Source organism: Triturus cristatus, chromosome 5_2 (genome assembly GCF_964204655.1).
Source record: "Triturus cristatus chromosome 5_2, aTriCri1.1, whole genome shotgun sequence".
NCBI classification, from domain to species: Eukaryota; Metazoa; Chordata; class Amphibia; order Caudata; family Salamandridae; genus Triturus; species Triturus cristatus.
In genome coordinates, this window is record NC_140588.1 from 883,462,617 (window position 1) to 883,479,418 (window position 16,802).

General features: G+C 44.8%; 1 protein-coding gene across 3 annotated transcripts in view; it reads right to left on the minus strand.

Annotated features, from left to right (window-relative positions):
- CD99L2 (CD99 molecule like 2) overlaps positions 1-16,802 on the minus strand; it is a 495,976-nt gene that overhangs the window by 134,976 nt on the left and 344,198 nt on the right. For 2 of the 3 annotated variants that reach the window (XM_085608025.1, XM_085608023.1), the window contains one exon: positions 11,843-11,884. The exons of the other annotated variant lie outside the window; for it this stretch is intronic. In XM_085608025.1, the coding sequence (XP_085464151.1) occupies positions 11,843-11,884 (42 nt within the window). The remainder of the gene's footprint in view (positions 1-11,842; positions 11,885-16,802) is intronic. 3 annotated transcript variants of the gene reach the window in all.

Consider the following 16,802-nt stretch of genomic DNA (forward strand, 5'->3'; position numbering starts at 1 on the left):
CTCTATCCGAACTTTCAAAACCGACCTCAAATCTCTTCTCTTCAAAGACACTTCCAGAATAATACATCCTTCTTCATGTTCCTAAAGGAAATTATTACAATGTTGTAAATATGTAATCTATGCCTGTACGATCCTAATCCTATTGTGTTTTTGATTTTTGTGCAAGTATGTAAATTTCCTCATGTAACTTTCGTGATTCTATTGTGAAGTGCTCCGACACCTTTGGGTAAAATCCACGCTATATAAAATTGCATTAAATAAATGAGTGGGTGCAGCAGCTCATCCCTCTCCCAGTGCCATAAACACTGCCTGTGTGACGTGTGTAACAAAGGAGATAAAAAAAAAAACAAATCTGTAACTTCTGCTCTTTAGTCAAACCTCTGCAAAAGTATACTCGTTGCTGTGCTCTTGGGGACCAGCTATGAAATACAGTAAGACGACATGGAGCAACATGGCGAGAGTGGGGATGTGGGGGGTAGCACATGTAAGAGTGCAAGAAAACGCATACAGTCCCAAGGAATGCAAAAAAAGGTAGCTCCTTGATGTGACTCATGGAAGAACCCAAGTAATCCAGTCCGAAGGATGGTGAAGAAGCTGTGCTCCAGTGGAGGGGCAAACTGAAGAAGAGGAAGAAAATCCATTGAATAAGAAACAAGCAATAGAGACTGAGAACAAAACCCAAACAAGCATTGGCATGGCCAAAAAGTCTCGCTTTTGGGACCTTATAAGTATTTAGTTATGCAGCACAATATCCTTATTGCAACAACACCAACTGTTGCATTGCTAAACGCTTATACGGTCCCAAAGGCGAGACCTATTGGCTATGTCAATGCTTGTTTGTTTGTTGTAATTTACTAACATTTCCACTGGGGATCTTCATAAAAGTTGCAGCTTTTCACGAATATTCAAAAGCTTAATTATGTGTAAATGTTTAACACAAGTGCACTTGTCCCAACACTTGCTTTCCCACAGGAAACATATTTTCCAACCGTTTCTAGATTAGGAATGGGCCATGATCATATTTGTGAATAGCAACAAGAAGTGGCCATAAAATGGGGCAGTTGCTGCAGGCCTTTTCACCAGAGAGATAAGCGGCAGCATTGAGGAATCCTGTGTAAGTGACACGTGCTGCTCAAATTACAGTTTGCAAATGCTGCCTGAGATATCCTGCCACATCTGTGCTGGTTTCCAGGCGCTGTGTCATGCAGCTTCCTATTTAAACATTCTCTAACCTCATCCTTGGGGGGCGGGGGCAGATGGGGGGAGGGGCTATGGGGCACCCAGCTCTGGAAGCAGATGAAAAGATGCAGAAAAAGCATTAGCAAAGCCAATAGGTTGCGCCTTGGGGCGAGCTATTGTCTTTGGCAGTCGGGTGGGGGTGAGTAACGGAAGGCTCAGGAGGGAGAAGCAAGATGAGTGCGCGCAGGGAGAGAAAAAACCGGTGGGGGAATGTAAAAAAAATAAAACACAATGACGCAGCCAGCATTGATCTAGTCATAATGTTTTTTTTTTTTAAACAAAGAAACAGTACCTGAATCACAATGCGAGTAGCTGAGGCAAGTTAATTAAGTTTGATTAATCTGTGGTAGGTGCATGCGCCGCTGACAAAAAAGGAAGTGACGCATGGCAAGCAACTGCCCAACTAGAAGGCAGAAAATAAGAGTGACAATGCTGAAAACAAAAGGCAGGTTCCAAGTCAGCCCACTAAAACATACAAGAATCTTGCAAGCGAGAGCGCATGCACTAGCGCATTCTCTCAAAGGCGAACAAGTCGAGCTGCATGTAAACTGGTGCGCGTGTAAAGCGCTCCAATGCCTTCGGGTCGAGTTTGCGCTATATAAATGCGCGCGTGCGCACTCTGTAAAACTAATTAAAACAAGGCGGAAGAACCAGCAGCGTGACAGCGGGCCGAGCTTACAGACTGAGCAGTGGGGCGTCCGGTGGCGAAACATCGTCCACGGGACCATATGTGAGGTGAGGAGCAGCAACGTGGAGCATTTGGCAGGCCAATAGGCAGGCGACACCCGGTAAAGGCTTGCCAGAGAGGGGCGGCTTCGCGAGTGCACAAGCGGCCGCTGTAGAAGCAGAAATAGTCAGTAGCAGGCCCAGCAGTGAGTGAGTAGCGACGCACGGGGAGAGCGCACGAAGCAAACTACACTCAGTGAGCGGTACCAGTCTCAGTCACCGCGGAGGCGGTGAGAGAGGAGAGCGGAGAGAGCATGTGGCAGCAGTCATAGAAGAAGGCAGTCAGCGGACCAGCGCGACCTTAAAGGACGGGAGGGTGCGCGCAGGATCAAACGAAACAAGCATTGGCTGAGCGCGAAAGTGAAAGCAGCGCGATGCGGCAGGGGAGGGACGGAGGAGCGTTGAGGAAGCCATCAAGTGAGAGGAAAGACAGATAATGCTGGCGGTTGCGCGCGTGCACGCGTGTGAACATAAGCGCTAAGCCAGTCAAAGCAGCTTGTGATAGCACTTTTTAAAGCCCCTACTAAATGTCTCTCCGAGCAGCGCATGCGCTGGCTCAGGCGAGACCTAAAAATGACGAGCATTGGGCTGAACCAGTTCTTGAAATGGGTACCTGCTTGTTTCTGAAAAGGGCCAGTACTCTCCAATTAAGGTGCAGGTACTCTCCCTCTCAAAATAAAGTGCCGGTACTCTGTACCGGCCCATTTAAAGCACTGCCGCTGAACCAAAGCCCTTACTTAGTGTTGGTATTGTACCCAATAGGTACCTGGCAGCAGACAGCCTCATGCAGTAGTGAGCACAGTACCCGCTGCCTGCATCTAACTGCACCCCTGGGTGTGACAGAGGTTCCATTGTCGTAATTAAATCCTACCTTCCAAAGTGTATCCTTTGTACAGCTTTCACTACAACTACAGTCAGGACCACAGGAATTTTGGGGCAGTGGAGGTTCAAATTAGGGCTCAAGAGTGACTAAATTATTTGGCAATCAGTCAAATTATGTGGCATGGATGTAATGAAAGAGAGTTATGTAACACATCCTATTGAAATTACTGCCTAACAAGTTTGACGTTTTAACACACAAGTATAAAAGGGCTTCTAGACCTATAAAAATGCACGAGTTTCTTAAGATAAAAAAAAGAACTATACACATTTAGAGGTCTCTGTTCAAAATGTTATTCCCCAACAATAAATCATTTTGGCTTGTATGGATAATGCATCAATTTCAATTAAATTGTACCATATGTCTTCTAGAGTGAAACAGATTGTGTGACCCATATCCAATTTTGCAGAAATCACACCCTAACATACAAGCATCTGGATTAAAAGGTATGCCGCATTTATTTGGTGGATCCTGTTATGTTACCCTTTGATCACACTAAACAACTTTTCAAAGCACTATTAAGAAACAGCACTGCGCAAGGCTTCTTATTGTGTACATGTCTTCCTCGTAGGTACTTTAGGGTTTAAGGCATTCAAAATTAACAAGAAATGTAGAATTTTGTGATTTTCTTAAGCCCGGGTGCCCCATTGAAACACCTATTACTTTCAGAACTAAGTCTATAATGTGAGGCTCACAGTTAGATTTGACGTGCCGACTGCATAGCGTGTCCCTGACATGGGAGGACTGAAACAGAGACTTGCCCCTCTTGAACTTCTTGTGCTTGTGTTGTGGCATGGGTTGTATGTTGCAATGACGACTTACTCTACCCCGCCTACCTTTACAACGCGGTCTCTACAATGACCGCGTCTTAACCACAAATTGCTTTACCATGACTTTTTGTGGTAAAGGCATGCATTGTAAACGCCTATCTGTGGCTAAGGTTACCACCCCCTACCTCTCCCCCTGAGTCCTAAATAGACCCCCCAACCTCCTAAAAACTACCCAAACCACCATCCCCTAAAAACTACTCCGAACCCCACACCTAAAAACTACCCAAACCCCCACCCCCTAAAAACTTCCCCAAACACCTCCCACCCCTAAAAACTACCCTAAACCCCCACCCCTAAAAACTACCCAAACCCCCACCCTCTAAAAACTTCCCCAAACACCTCCCACCCCTAAAAACTACCCCGAACCCCCACCCTCTTTAACTACCCTGAACCCCCACCCACTAAAAACTAACCTAAACCCCCACCCCCTAAAAACTACCCCAAACCTCAAAAAAACTACCCCGAACCCCCCACCTTCTAAAAAAATACTCCGAACCCCTCTTACCTGTCCTGTTCGCTTTCTCAAGCTCCTCTCTCCCTGCCCATCCCGAACACTAGACCGACTTTGCCTTAACCACCCACATGCGTGGTTAAGGAAAAGTCTTTGTTCGGGCAAGTTGTTGTTCAGCTTACGAGCTTCAGGAACTCGTGGCTCTGGCATCGTTGTTCCAGATGTTTCCCTGTGACATGATTTGTCTTGGACTTCGACTTGTCCAAAGTCAGAGACTTTGAGCGAGACCAGGATCTGGAGAAGAACCAAATATTGAGTTGGAGAAGGAGAAGGTCAGACCCTAAGGAGTGAGACCAGACTCAATGTTTGTGCTCAGTGATATATAGTTTTGCCTTTGTCCCACTGCCTGGTGGCATTAGGGTGCATCAGGAAGCACATGTTGCATCACCTTGAGTATTGCCTAGACTCTAGACACCACTGGCAGACATCATGCAGATCTGTGATGACATCGGTTTCCGGCGGTCGCGGCATGATTTGAAGCCTGTCATTTTCAGAGAGACATTTTTCCTGGCTCACTTTCTGTAGAAAAAGATTTTGGTATACGTTAAAACAAGTGTTTAATTTGAGCTGGTGGTTTCTGGTGCTCTGCACCGGCACTTAATTGTCAACACCAGCACTAGTTATTGCTACCTGGCTAATTTAGATATGACCACAACAACAGTTAATTATTAATTTAATATATAGTCAAAATGGCTATCACTGGTCGTCCAAGCCATTCGTATAGCCTTGGGGGCCTGAAATAGTCTGAATTGTCACACTTGTAAGAGTTTGATGGTTAGTAATTGTGTTTTTACTATCATTGCCAGCATCGCAGGGGCATGTGTGGTGAAAGCTGAAGCGGCCTCGTCACGAGAGCCCTGGCACTTATTTATTTAACAGATCAAGCACTGGAACCTGACAAAGTAGGGGGCTGAGCTCTGGATCAGTGTGGATGGGAGGGGAAAGAAAGGAACTGATGTCAGCTCGCAGGCCTATATGCTGCTGTGCCACGTCACTTGTGGTGGCGGTGCGAGGTAACGGCGGAGTGTAACCGCACCACATGCTGGCATACATGAATAGCTGGAATCACGTCTGGTCTCAACCGAGGATGCACAGCCATGAAATGAGATCAACTCACGAATCATTAAGTACCAACACTATTTTTCATTGATAATCCATTTTATTTTCTCCAAATTTCATCCATAGTCCATTTTAACCAAAATGTATTCATGATCCTATTTTCAGCCACAAGTTCAACATACATCTATCCAGGCTTTTTTTCAAAACACATGGGGATTCACCATTCCTGACAGTGCAACGTTGAAAAATCCTAGATTTTAAGCTTGAATATTGAGCACTTTCTATAATAAACGAAGTGTGGTAAATATAAAAAACAAATATAGCAGTTTACATAACCATTACATTTATAACGTTGCCTGGTTCTGAGAACGTTGTGTTGCAATTTTAGCTTATGTGCACAAAATGATTTAAAATATAATGTTTATAGAAGGTAGGGTGACCAGCTCATTCCATGTTTTCATGGACACTGTTCCTAGTCCTTTGGAAAATCACTGCATTGAGATGTATTACTGTAATAAATTCAATAGAACCAAACCAAGCATCTAGCAGCCACAAAACATTAGATTGTGAGAAAAATTCCACGACCGGAAACAAAGTCCATGATGAAATTGAGATGGCCATCGTAGAGGGAGGAGAGGCGAAGAAAGACACACAGTTCCAACGAGAGTGTTTTGAAAAGGCCATCTCTCCCTCTTTGTTAGGGAGGGGGCAAGCAAGAAGGACACATGTGCTAGTATATTCTGACCCCCCCCCCCCGCACACCCATTGAATCGTGCTGTCAAGTCTTTAGGCTCTTTATTTTTATTATAAATGAGCAAAACCGACTGCAAAATGTGGTTGGGGACAAGATATCCCCTCATAGATCATGTTGTCCCTTAACTGCTGCACATTACATTGCAAAAGCAAATTTGGCAAACCCCCACAAAAACACAACCACAGAATGGTTATTTTTTCCGTTACAAAAAATCACATCAGACTCTGTTTTTCTTTTAATTGTCCTCCACTTGTCTCAACGTTGAAGTGGTACTGTTAGTGTAGTTTATTCCCACCAGGCAAAGTTTAGTCTTTCAAAAGCCACAACCGCCCCTCAATCACCGACAACAAAAATATAATTCCATTAATATTCAGATTCGTAGATTAAAAAATAAAATTTCTGTAAGGGATTTCAATTCAACGTTTTCTCTAGTTCTCTTTAATTCTCATTATCAACTCCAAGGACTCCAGACTCATCTGGATCATACATCTCCACGTGGCCAGCACCTTCCTTTACCTGTGGCTCACCTACTCAACCACCAGATACATGAACACCCACCAGCAACCACGTCTCCTATTTGAAGATCATTTAAACCAGGGCCTGGTTCACTCTGTTTCACTTTAGGTTTGCAAATATCACAAAGTGACTATGAATATTATATCTTGCACATTTGCTTGAAACAAATAACATCGAAAAAATATATCACTGTAAAACGAAGGACGAAAAAGGTCCTCCAACTTTTAGCGTGACTTTGAAAATGAAGTCAGGACACAAAGCATCAAACAGTAAACGATACTTGAGAATATAAAGCCCCAAACATCTTTAAACACCAGGCACCTAAAGATGGTCTAGCATAGTCTGAAGCAACTGCTGTAGTGTTTTGCCATCCCTGCCATATCAAAACCTTCTATACAAAAAAAACCTCTAGAATGAGGCATTAAGCTTGAAACAGTCTGGTCAAAACTTGCTATCTTGAGCCTTACTAGGACTACATTTTTCCACACACTATTCACTCTATCAGTGCTCGCTGTGGAACTATAATGTGAATCACACTTCTTCAGCAACACTCATGTTCATTCAGTCCTTCTACTCCCATCTTCTGCTCACAGGGCCAGATGCAACGAGACATACTGCTCTTCCGCACATCAACGATGCATCAATAAAGCAGCTTTGCTCTCAACACTAAAGGGCCTGATTTAGATCTTGGCGGACAGGTCACGCCATCACAACGGTGACAGATATCCCGTCGGTCGAAATATACATCCCATTTTAACCTATGGGATTTATATTTCGTCGGACTGGATATCCGTCACACACAGTCTGTACTACAAACTGCAACGATCTAATGGTCAAGACATTTTACCACTTCTCTTTTCATGGCACGCTCAACTACTGGTAGCAAAAATAATTCAAAAGCTATAATAAGCAATAACTGTCCTTGTGCAACATGGGGCTCAAATAATAATAAAAATAAAATGTCTGAACAAATTCTCCCGTAGTCAGTGTTTGGCAAAAAAATGTCACTCAATGCAGAACCAACCTGGATATTCCTACAAAAAGAACACAATATAGGCCGCCACAAACGACAACACATCATACAATAAATGTCTCAACACAGAGAAAAGTCCACATTACTTGATATGGTGTCCGATTTCCTCAGTCATCCAACCCAAGCTAACCACATTGAACACTGCTCATCAGCCCACATAATACTAGAAACCTTTTACTCAAAGCACTCCGCAAACAAGTTCTAAAGCCATATCCACATCTCTGTCACCTTGGAAAGTCTCAACCAGAACAGAAACAATTATTCTTGCTATACTCCTGAGCCTTAGAAACAGAGGGCAGTGTATGCCACCACTGAGTACAAACGCAGTCCCCTTCTGCATGAAACCTCCAAGTATAAATGTGCATTTACCCGATTATGCACACTATTCATGCAAGGATAGTGTGGACATTGACATTCATGTGCGGCGTGGTGGCAAACCGAGCATGTCGAACATCTATACTGCAAAAGCCAAAGTGGTGCACTGCACTAAGTAACCCACTAACTTAGAAAGAGAGCAGTACACAGTCCTGTCAAAGTTTACACAAACGTTTTAGAAGCGGCCACTATATCACAAACGATGTAGTTTCTTATATTCAATAACAATATTTCTCGTAGATACTGCATAGCTTCCCGCAGAATCATCGCTTTTTGAACCTCCCGAAGTGCCAGATTGGATCTGAAAATGTTGAAACTGCTCTTCTTCGTGATTAAGTGCTGTTATAGTCACTACACCAGGCATCACTCTATAAATGACATCACCGGAATCATATAAGCGACATCCTGTTTGTTTTCCCATGTCCACAGAGGAAGATGCCATTCACTGCATCAATCTTCAAGTGGGGCCTTATTATTGTACTCAATACCCATCATCAGATATGGGCACAGGATCACGGAGGAACGTGCAGCACCTGAAAGATCATTACCAAAGGTAAGTAACCTGTTCTTTTGATGAATACTTCTACCTGCAGATGTCGCCCCTCTTCAATCCATACAAGAGCAGTACTTCCATCGTGGAGAGTCTGATGAAATAGTCAAACCGAAAAAACCTACAGACCAGAGCTTGCAAAGGGGCTATGCTTGCAGAACCAAGGAAGGAATATTTGGTAAAGATACCAATGTAGACGAAAGTAGTGTTCCTATTCTGACAGATGTCCAGAATAGAGCACAACGGGAGAACATCGAAAAAGGGGCCTTCCCCTAGGTGGAATGGGCCTTGATGCCCACTTCAGGCTCGTTCTTGACAACAGCACAGTGAGTCTTAATGCACAAAACGATCCACTTGAAAAGTACTCTTTCCGAATGGATCTGTGCAAAACATTTGGAGCAACCATCTGAGACCTCTCCACAGCGCATAGGGGCAGCAGGATAGGAGGCAGGTCACATTTGAGGAACGCAATGTTAGGCGTCATGATTAAAAAACTTTTTCATTATGGCCTCTATCTTATTGGCTCCATGGCCAGGGGAGCAATAGGAAATGAGCCAAGTTCTGCATAGAGGTGTAACTTGTCTGCGCTACAAGACTCTCTGGTGAGGGATGAGCGGCTGGCAATGGGAGTGAACCTGGCGGTACATAGCTGGAGCAAATGATGGCTTGACCCACAAAATTAAAATAGAATAGACTGCGTTAAGGCTTCAATCAATGAAAGCATGGGCCCCATGGCAAATAGCACTCCATGGCCACGTCTAGAGAGATACCTAGGCTCCTCACATTCTGTAGGGCCAAATATTCAACGATAGCAGTGTTTGCAGGAGTGCAAAGATTGCCCACCTCAATGCTATCATCACTGTTATGTGGTAGCAATTCAGGCATCTGAATCTGAACCAAATAGGTTAAGCAACCAACAATAGTATTGGTCCTTTGTAAAGGCCTATAATGAGACTCCTCCACTAACTGCTGAACATGGCATCTAGAGCATATCACTATTTCTTTGCTGACAGAAAAATTAGTTACAGGAGACAACGGTGCTTTTAGGGGTACATCCGGTGAGGCCTTCGGTGAAAGCACAGTGCAGAAACAGTACTAAAAAAAGCCAAGCAAGGCAGGCTGGCAGGGGACTCAGCAGCTCCATGAGGCCCAAGTGTGCACCAGTGGGAGCATGGCAGAACAATGCCAGCATCATTTGTGAGACATTTGCCTACAGTGCATGGTCTGGCAAAGCTTTAGGGAGGGACTTGTGCTGCCATTCTAGAGAACAAATGTATGAATGGGAGTGCTGACTCTACACCAAAGAGTCTCTCCTCCGATCTATCCTTCAATTTCTTGGATTATTTGCTGGTGAACGGCAAGCGGGTGGATGAGGAGCAGGACCTGGATTAGCAGCAACATGAGGTCTGATGTTCAGCAGAGGCATGCCATAGACAACTTGGCATCCTGCTCTTCAATGGTTTTTGTGTGTATGAAGGTGCATTTTTCACATGACCTTGGGCTTTGATCCCCGACACAAGAATACCTTCCGAGGGTCTGAAATGGACACTCGCTTGTGGCTAGACAGAAACAACTCTAACCTTAACTGAAGGATATCTAGGGGGTTATATACTGACAGCACTGCAGATAAGTGATGATCTTGAAGGGATAATGCAAACAGGGCAGCCCTGAGGATCCACGCTGATGGAAGCAGAAAAAAGAAAATGACGTATGTGTGCCACAGTGGTGCTTGTATGGATCTGGTGATCAAAGCAAACACAAGGAGATGCCTCGTGGGAACAGTCCAGCCCGAACTGCCAAGCCATGTCTTCCCTGGACCGGAAACAAGCATCCTGGGACCGGTTTTGGGCTAACAGCCCCTGGCTTGGCAGTTTGGGCTGGATTGTTCCCATAAGGCACAGGGTCAAGACTGATTTGCATATAGCTGGGTCTGAACTGAGGTGGCGAATTGAGCTAAAGAACGATGATGGATTCAACCCGGGATCTGTGACTGGGGGTGAGTGTTTGAAAAGTTTCAGCATTCCATCCATCATCTCTTTCTGTTTGCTTTGTGCTCCCTAAGTTGGCAGGGTATGCCCTGATGTGGGTCCCTTGCTCACTTTGCCACTGAATTCAAGCAATCCTGGCTGAAGAGGGGTGTTACCCCGAAACTGGTCACAGGATGCTTGTTTCCAGTTCGAGGAAGACCTAGCTTGGCAGTTTGGGCTGGACTGTTCCCATGAAGCACAGGGTCAAGACTGATTTGCATATAGCTGGGTCTGAACTGAGGTGGCGAAATGAGCTAAAGAACGATGATGGATTCAAACCAGATTGGTGACTGGGGGTGAGTGTATGAAAAGTTTCAGCACTCCGTCCATCATCTCTTTGTGTTTGCTTTGTACGCCCTAAGTTGGCAGGGTATGCCCTGACGTGGGTCCCTTGCTCACTTTGCCACTGAATTCAAGCAATCCTGGCTGAAGAGGGGTGTTACCCCGAAACTGGTCCCAGGATGCTTGTTTCCGGTCCGAGGAAGACATGGCTTGGCAGTTTGGGCTGGACTGTTCCCATGAAGCACAGGATCAAGACTGATTTGCATATAGCTGGGTCTAAACTGAGGTGGCGAAGTGAGCTAAAGAACGATGATGGACTCAACCCAGATCTGTGACTGGAGGTGAGTGTTTGAAAAATTTCAGCACTCAGTTCATCATCTCTTTGTGTTTGCCATGGATCTGGTGATGCCACTTCCATGGTGGTGCTCATCAAAGGGCGCAGAGTTGAATGCCACCAACCAGCATAGGAGAGCAGTTTCTTCGGATCCAGTCTTGTGCCTTGGGCAATTCAATAGATGAGGAATCTGCAGGTAGAAGTATCCATTAGATTGATAGATTCCATGCACCACATGTCCATTTCAGGAGCTCACGTTTCACACACCCACAGATATTCACAGTACCTCGCCTTCCAACTTACTGCTGGGTTTGCACAACCAGCCTCCGATACACTTTTAGCATAAATGTTTGGAATTAAACTCTAAATATGGATGCAATTACCTTTAAAACAAAGGATTAGTCCCATTTCTCAGTGTGACGTGAAACACAGGAGCAGTGGATACAGGAGCCCAGTTAATCGTCATCAGTAATGAGTGAGAAAAAGTTAGCAACACCATGCACAAAGGAGACGCAGCTCAACAGGTTTGAACAAAGCAAGGAGTTACATCCAAAGGAAGAGAAGCAGAGGTTTACACTGTAGTATGTCCTCTCAGCCCGTGCAGGAGAATGGGTTAGGTAAAAGGGCACTGAGTAAGTGCCAGCGAGTCAAGAGCGCTGGAAGCAGAGACCCAAAGAGAAGGGCAGGGTACAGCTGGAGAGCTGCAGCCAGTGGAAGACTCCTTACCAGGTTTTGTACCGCCAGAAGAGCTATCTGTCTTTTTGGAGCCTGGAATAGGATTTACCATTGTTAAGTTCATAACATGTAAAATTGATAGACAAACATTTTATAAAGCATTTTGTTTGCAACACATATTAAAGTTGTATGGAGTGCAGTAGTGAGTGCACACAAAGAAAGCATTTAAAAGAAATGCCCATCATTTAAAAAAATAAAAGATGGATGGGCATACGTGGCTTGACACTTATGATTCAATTTCTAAAATCTGTTACATCTTAAGGATTTTCCTTTGTGGTAAAACAATATGGTGGTGGTAACGATTGTTTACTGACAGAATGCATATTTTTACAAAAAGAAAAAAAGAATGTAAATTTTTATTTTATTTTCGAAACTAAAGACTATAGTGAGAAAAAAAAGGCTGCTAACACAAAACACTGGCGCCAGAATTAATTGAACCGGTTCTCACTTGGCATCAGAGTGCTACAGGAATGTGTCAGCGAACTCTGGTATAACAATGTAAAAACATTCACATTACAAAAATCTATTACTTCAGCCTTGCTCCTCTACATGGTAACAAAAGTCGCTGAGACTTGCAATTTATTTATAAGGTACGGCAAGGCTACTTTATCTTGCATACTATGTTCAGTTCTGGAAGCCACATATGGAGTGTTGTCAAGTTATGGACACAGCAGCTGCAGCTGGGGCTCCAAGCAGGTGAAATAAGGGTCCTGCAGATGTATGCAACTTTATGGTAAAATCTTAGATAGGTTTGTGATAGAATTTAGGGCCATAAACCAGAACGGGATTATACATTTTTCACATCATGAGCTTTCAATTATGACTTTTGAGCATCGGTTCGGCCAATAGGTTGCTTCACTGACTGTATCTGCAGCCAGTGAGACAACAATGTGCTTGGCAAGAGACAAGTCATTGATGCAACATTATACTTGTAACCATTACACGTTTAATAGACACATTTATAAGCAAGATGTAAATCAACGACCTCAAAATTTACAGATGGCATTCTTCCCTGGTGATGTTTAAGTGTTTTATATATATAATCTGAATTGTTGCTACTAGCAAAATTCCGTTTAATCCCTTATGCCAATTACCTTACTTGCTGGGTATGACTTAAAATAAGAATGGTAACTGAGGTCCGTTGATGTCGCCTTCCTGAACATGTATTTGTAAATAAATTGGTAGTTCACGTTTCCTGCACACTTCATCTGTATTTGTCTTGGGAGACTTCAATTTATAGGTTTCAAGTAATACAACTGTGATTCCATTAAACACAGTTGTATGGGATCTTCTGATCGTTCACTTTTGCAGCCCCAGCCTATGAACATTATTGAGGTACACTCAATCTTATTTTCTTTTCTTCTTGCTTCTACCCTACCTTTCTATCTAATCCAGCTATAATTTCACCTTCTGATGATTTTATAATATCTTCTGCCTTTAAGTGTACTGCTCATGTGCTGCTATCTGTAGCTGTATCTGCAAAAAACCTTTGGCAAACTCTTTCTCCATCCTGCTAGCAGCCTTGGTCCCAGTCACTTTACCCTTTGTTGACTCATTCTCTTCCATATCTCATCTAGATTAATATACCTTCTCCCTTTTCTCTTCTCTCTCGAAGAGTGAATATCTGTGCTATCTTTTATCCCTTCAAACATAATGCTAAACCTCCTCAACCTTGGCTGTCCCCTGAGATAAAGTCCCTTCGTAAAACTATATGTAATTTTGAATGCCTTTGACTCCCTCTCTGTCACTTATAACTTTACCTCTCTAACTTAACTCTGCTAAGGAACACTTCTTTCAGTCGCTCCCATGATCCTCTTCGTCTATTTAGCACAATTATTTGTTTGCTTTCCTCTCCTCCAGCTAAGTCATGCCACTCTTTGCACACTGCTGATCAACTGGCTTTGTATTTCACATCAAATATTCCTAATATCTGTCCTTTCTTTGTTTTCACCCCATCAGCAAGTTCTTTCTCTTCTAATCCGGACTTGCGCTCATCTTTGCGAATTTTCTCAACCTTCTACACAACCTAAATTGTGAGACTTCCAAGGGCGTGGCCAAGATGGCGGCACTGTAGGACGCGAATCTCCGTCACTCCGGCCCCGCCGATTCCCAGCTTTCTAAGAGCCCCATTCCCCGGTCTCTAAATAGCTGGCATCTGACTGGTTCTAGCTCCTGCCTCCTACGACGCTACAACGGGATCCTCCGATGGCTGCGTTTTAAGCTCCCCACTAGGCTCTTGTTGAGGCCGCGACGGAGCTCCCGTAAGAGACACAGCCGACGCGGCTTCAGATCTAGCGTGGCCTAGGCACGCATAGCAGCAGCATCGACCAGAGGAGCCCCAGAGCACCTACTCTGACTGCAGTCCTGCGCTGCACTCCACCGGGCGAGCCAGTGATCAGCCAACCTCGCGCTTGCGTGGCCTGACGAGCAGCCTGCACGACGCCCGCCATCTTGCTGCTTTCCCTGCACTAGCTGGGCCCAGGCGCAGACGACAGCAGACCCAGGAGCTCCGTGCTGTGCATCGCGGACCTGTAGAGGACTTCTGGGCCGGCGCTCGGCCCTTGAGGTAATTCAGTTTTCGTATTTAGCTACCATTTTGTGTCTTTCCGCCATTTTGTGTTGCCCTCACTCAGGCAGTGCTGGAACGAGGTGTTGTTTTCCCTCATCCTACTGCAACGTGTCAAATAACCTCCTGCCTCTGTTTATAGCTGGTGTCAGGGGCACCATTCTTTCCTGACTTTATCTTATCCTCTGGCCTTCGCTATTCTTTACTCGTATTCTCTCATTTCACAACTGTCCTGCGGGGCATACAAATGTGTCCTGTCACCTGCAAGTCGACTTATAAACACTACCACTGATTAACTTGTGGGGAAGGGTGACAAACACAGTTGGAAGGGAGGCTTATTTGAGTTACTTAATATCTTGTTTGCACATTCTTCTCATTGGTTAACCCTGTATGCATTGGGAGTGTTCTTTGTGAATGTGTGTGTTATAAAAGATTGTGCGCCACGAAGTAAAGTGGCAGTCTCCTAAGAACATACCGAGTGTACTTCTGGGACAACTGTACTTAGCTGCAGCTAATAAACCAAACCTTCTACGCCTAACGGAGTGTCCCGTGTCTCTGTTCGAAAAAGCAGGTGAACTCAGGAGATTAAGGCGTATCCTGCGCCGCCAGGCCCATAAGGTCCAGGTTCTTCAATTTGGCGCCCGAACGTGGGCCGGCTTCAGAGGTAGCAGTTCTGCCCAAAGATCGTGAGGAGCCCCGCAGGAAAATTCTGGAGGAATCGCGAACCACGTCAATCGACCCCTGTATGTCGAAGTGGTCCGAAGGTCTTTTGCAGCGCGGTTTCTCCTTTCTGAAGACTGCTGCCCTGACTGCCGCCCTGCTTTGGTCCCTTTGATGATGTTTGGTATCGCGAGACAGACGGGTTCTCTGTTGGCGTAAGAAGACACTTAGTTAAGTATTGGTGGGTAGCTCCCACTATTTTGTTTTGTTTTTATTTGGGTCTTTGATTCGGCTATTGCAAAAGCCGAAGCAGAGGGGTGAGTACGTTTGTGCTGTATTATTTGATTTAACCCCTTGATTTTGTGAACAGTCCAGTGAAATAACGATGCCTGGTCTGAGTAAGTTTAGGAAGTTCTGTTGCCTTGGTTGTAATAGGGATTCCCGGCTGGAGGACTCTTGTCCGATTCCTCCGGTTGGAACTCCCACCCATGAGCTTTATTCAAAACATGGTGTCGGCCCCATTGCCTTTAATAAGGCATGGATCCGATACACGAAGAACGATGGCGTTCTACAGTGGCTACAAAATGATAGTTTTGAGCCTGACATATTAGACAATTTGGAAGCGATATTGTTCAAAAGACAAGCCCGGCCGGCAATGTTTGACTCTTTCCGCCTCTGGCATAAGGAAGCCAAACAGTAAGAAATTAAGCGGGCAAAACGAGATAAGAAAGCACAAAATATGACGATTATACAGGCTGCACAGCAGTTTAAAGATAATGAGATTGATAATGCAATGGACATTTCAGAGAGACAGCATCGTATGGCAATAGATAGATGCTATCCGGTGTTGCCTAATTCCCCTTCTGATAAAAGTAAGGATCTAGGGGAAGACCCTTTGATGTCTCACCTATTGAGATTGCCTCCACCCTATGTACAAGGTGCTAATGCACCCCTGTTGTTACAACCTGTTCAGTTGCCTGTTGTCCCCCCACCTGATCCGGTTCTTCCACATTTGCCCCTTCCGGTATTGCCACTCCCTCCTCTCGTGCCACCGATTCCTTTGTCTCCATCTCCTGAACATCAATATTCTTTGCCTTCGGCTCCCCTTATAACTGCCAGTTCCTCTCCTGTATCGCCTAATACCTTGTCCCCTGTCCTTCTCCTACTGTGCGCAAACGAATAACAGATACTGTCTCTGGTTTTTTGTCCCCTTTCTTTGGGACTCTGAACATGTCTCCGGCTTTCTCTCGAAGACAGTCTCGTAGTCAACTTCCAGGTTCCGACGAACGGGTGGTATTGGACTCTCTCGCTCGCAAATGGATTGAGAAGGGTCCCGAGTATAGTGTGAAAGATATCATGATCACCTTTCATCAGTGGGATGCGCCCACGCAGAGATATGTATTTAATGTTATGTGTGACACTCTTGCTAAAGGATGGTAGGATATGGATTTGGGTTTACTTCCCCAGGGTCTGTTGGATGTTCAGGCTAATTTCGATAAAGGACTCATTGTGGGTTCTAAGGTTGGGGACGCCGTAAGGACACTTGTTACTTTTAGGTCGTTATTTTCTTCACAAACGTTTCTTGATTCTGATCCTGCTGTTCGGCAGACATTGAAACATTACCCAATGAGAGAGGTTCCTCCGATATGGAGGGAAGAGGTTGCGCAAGCAGGTAATAATCCAGCTATTCCCGCTCACTTCCAGCGTATATGGGTACATGTCCCC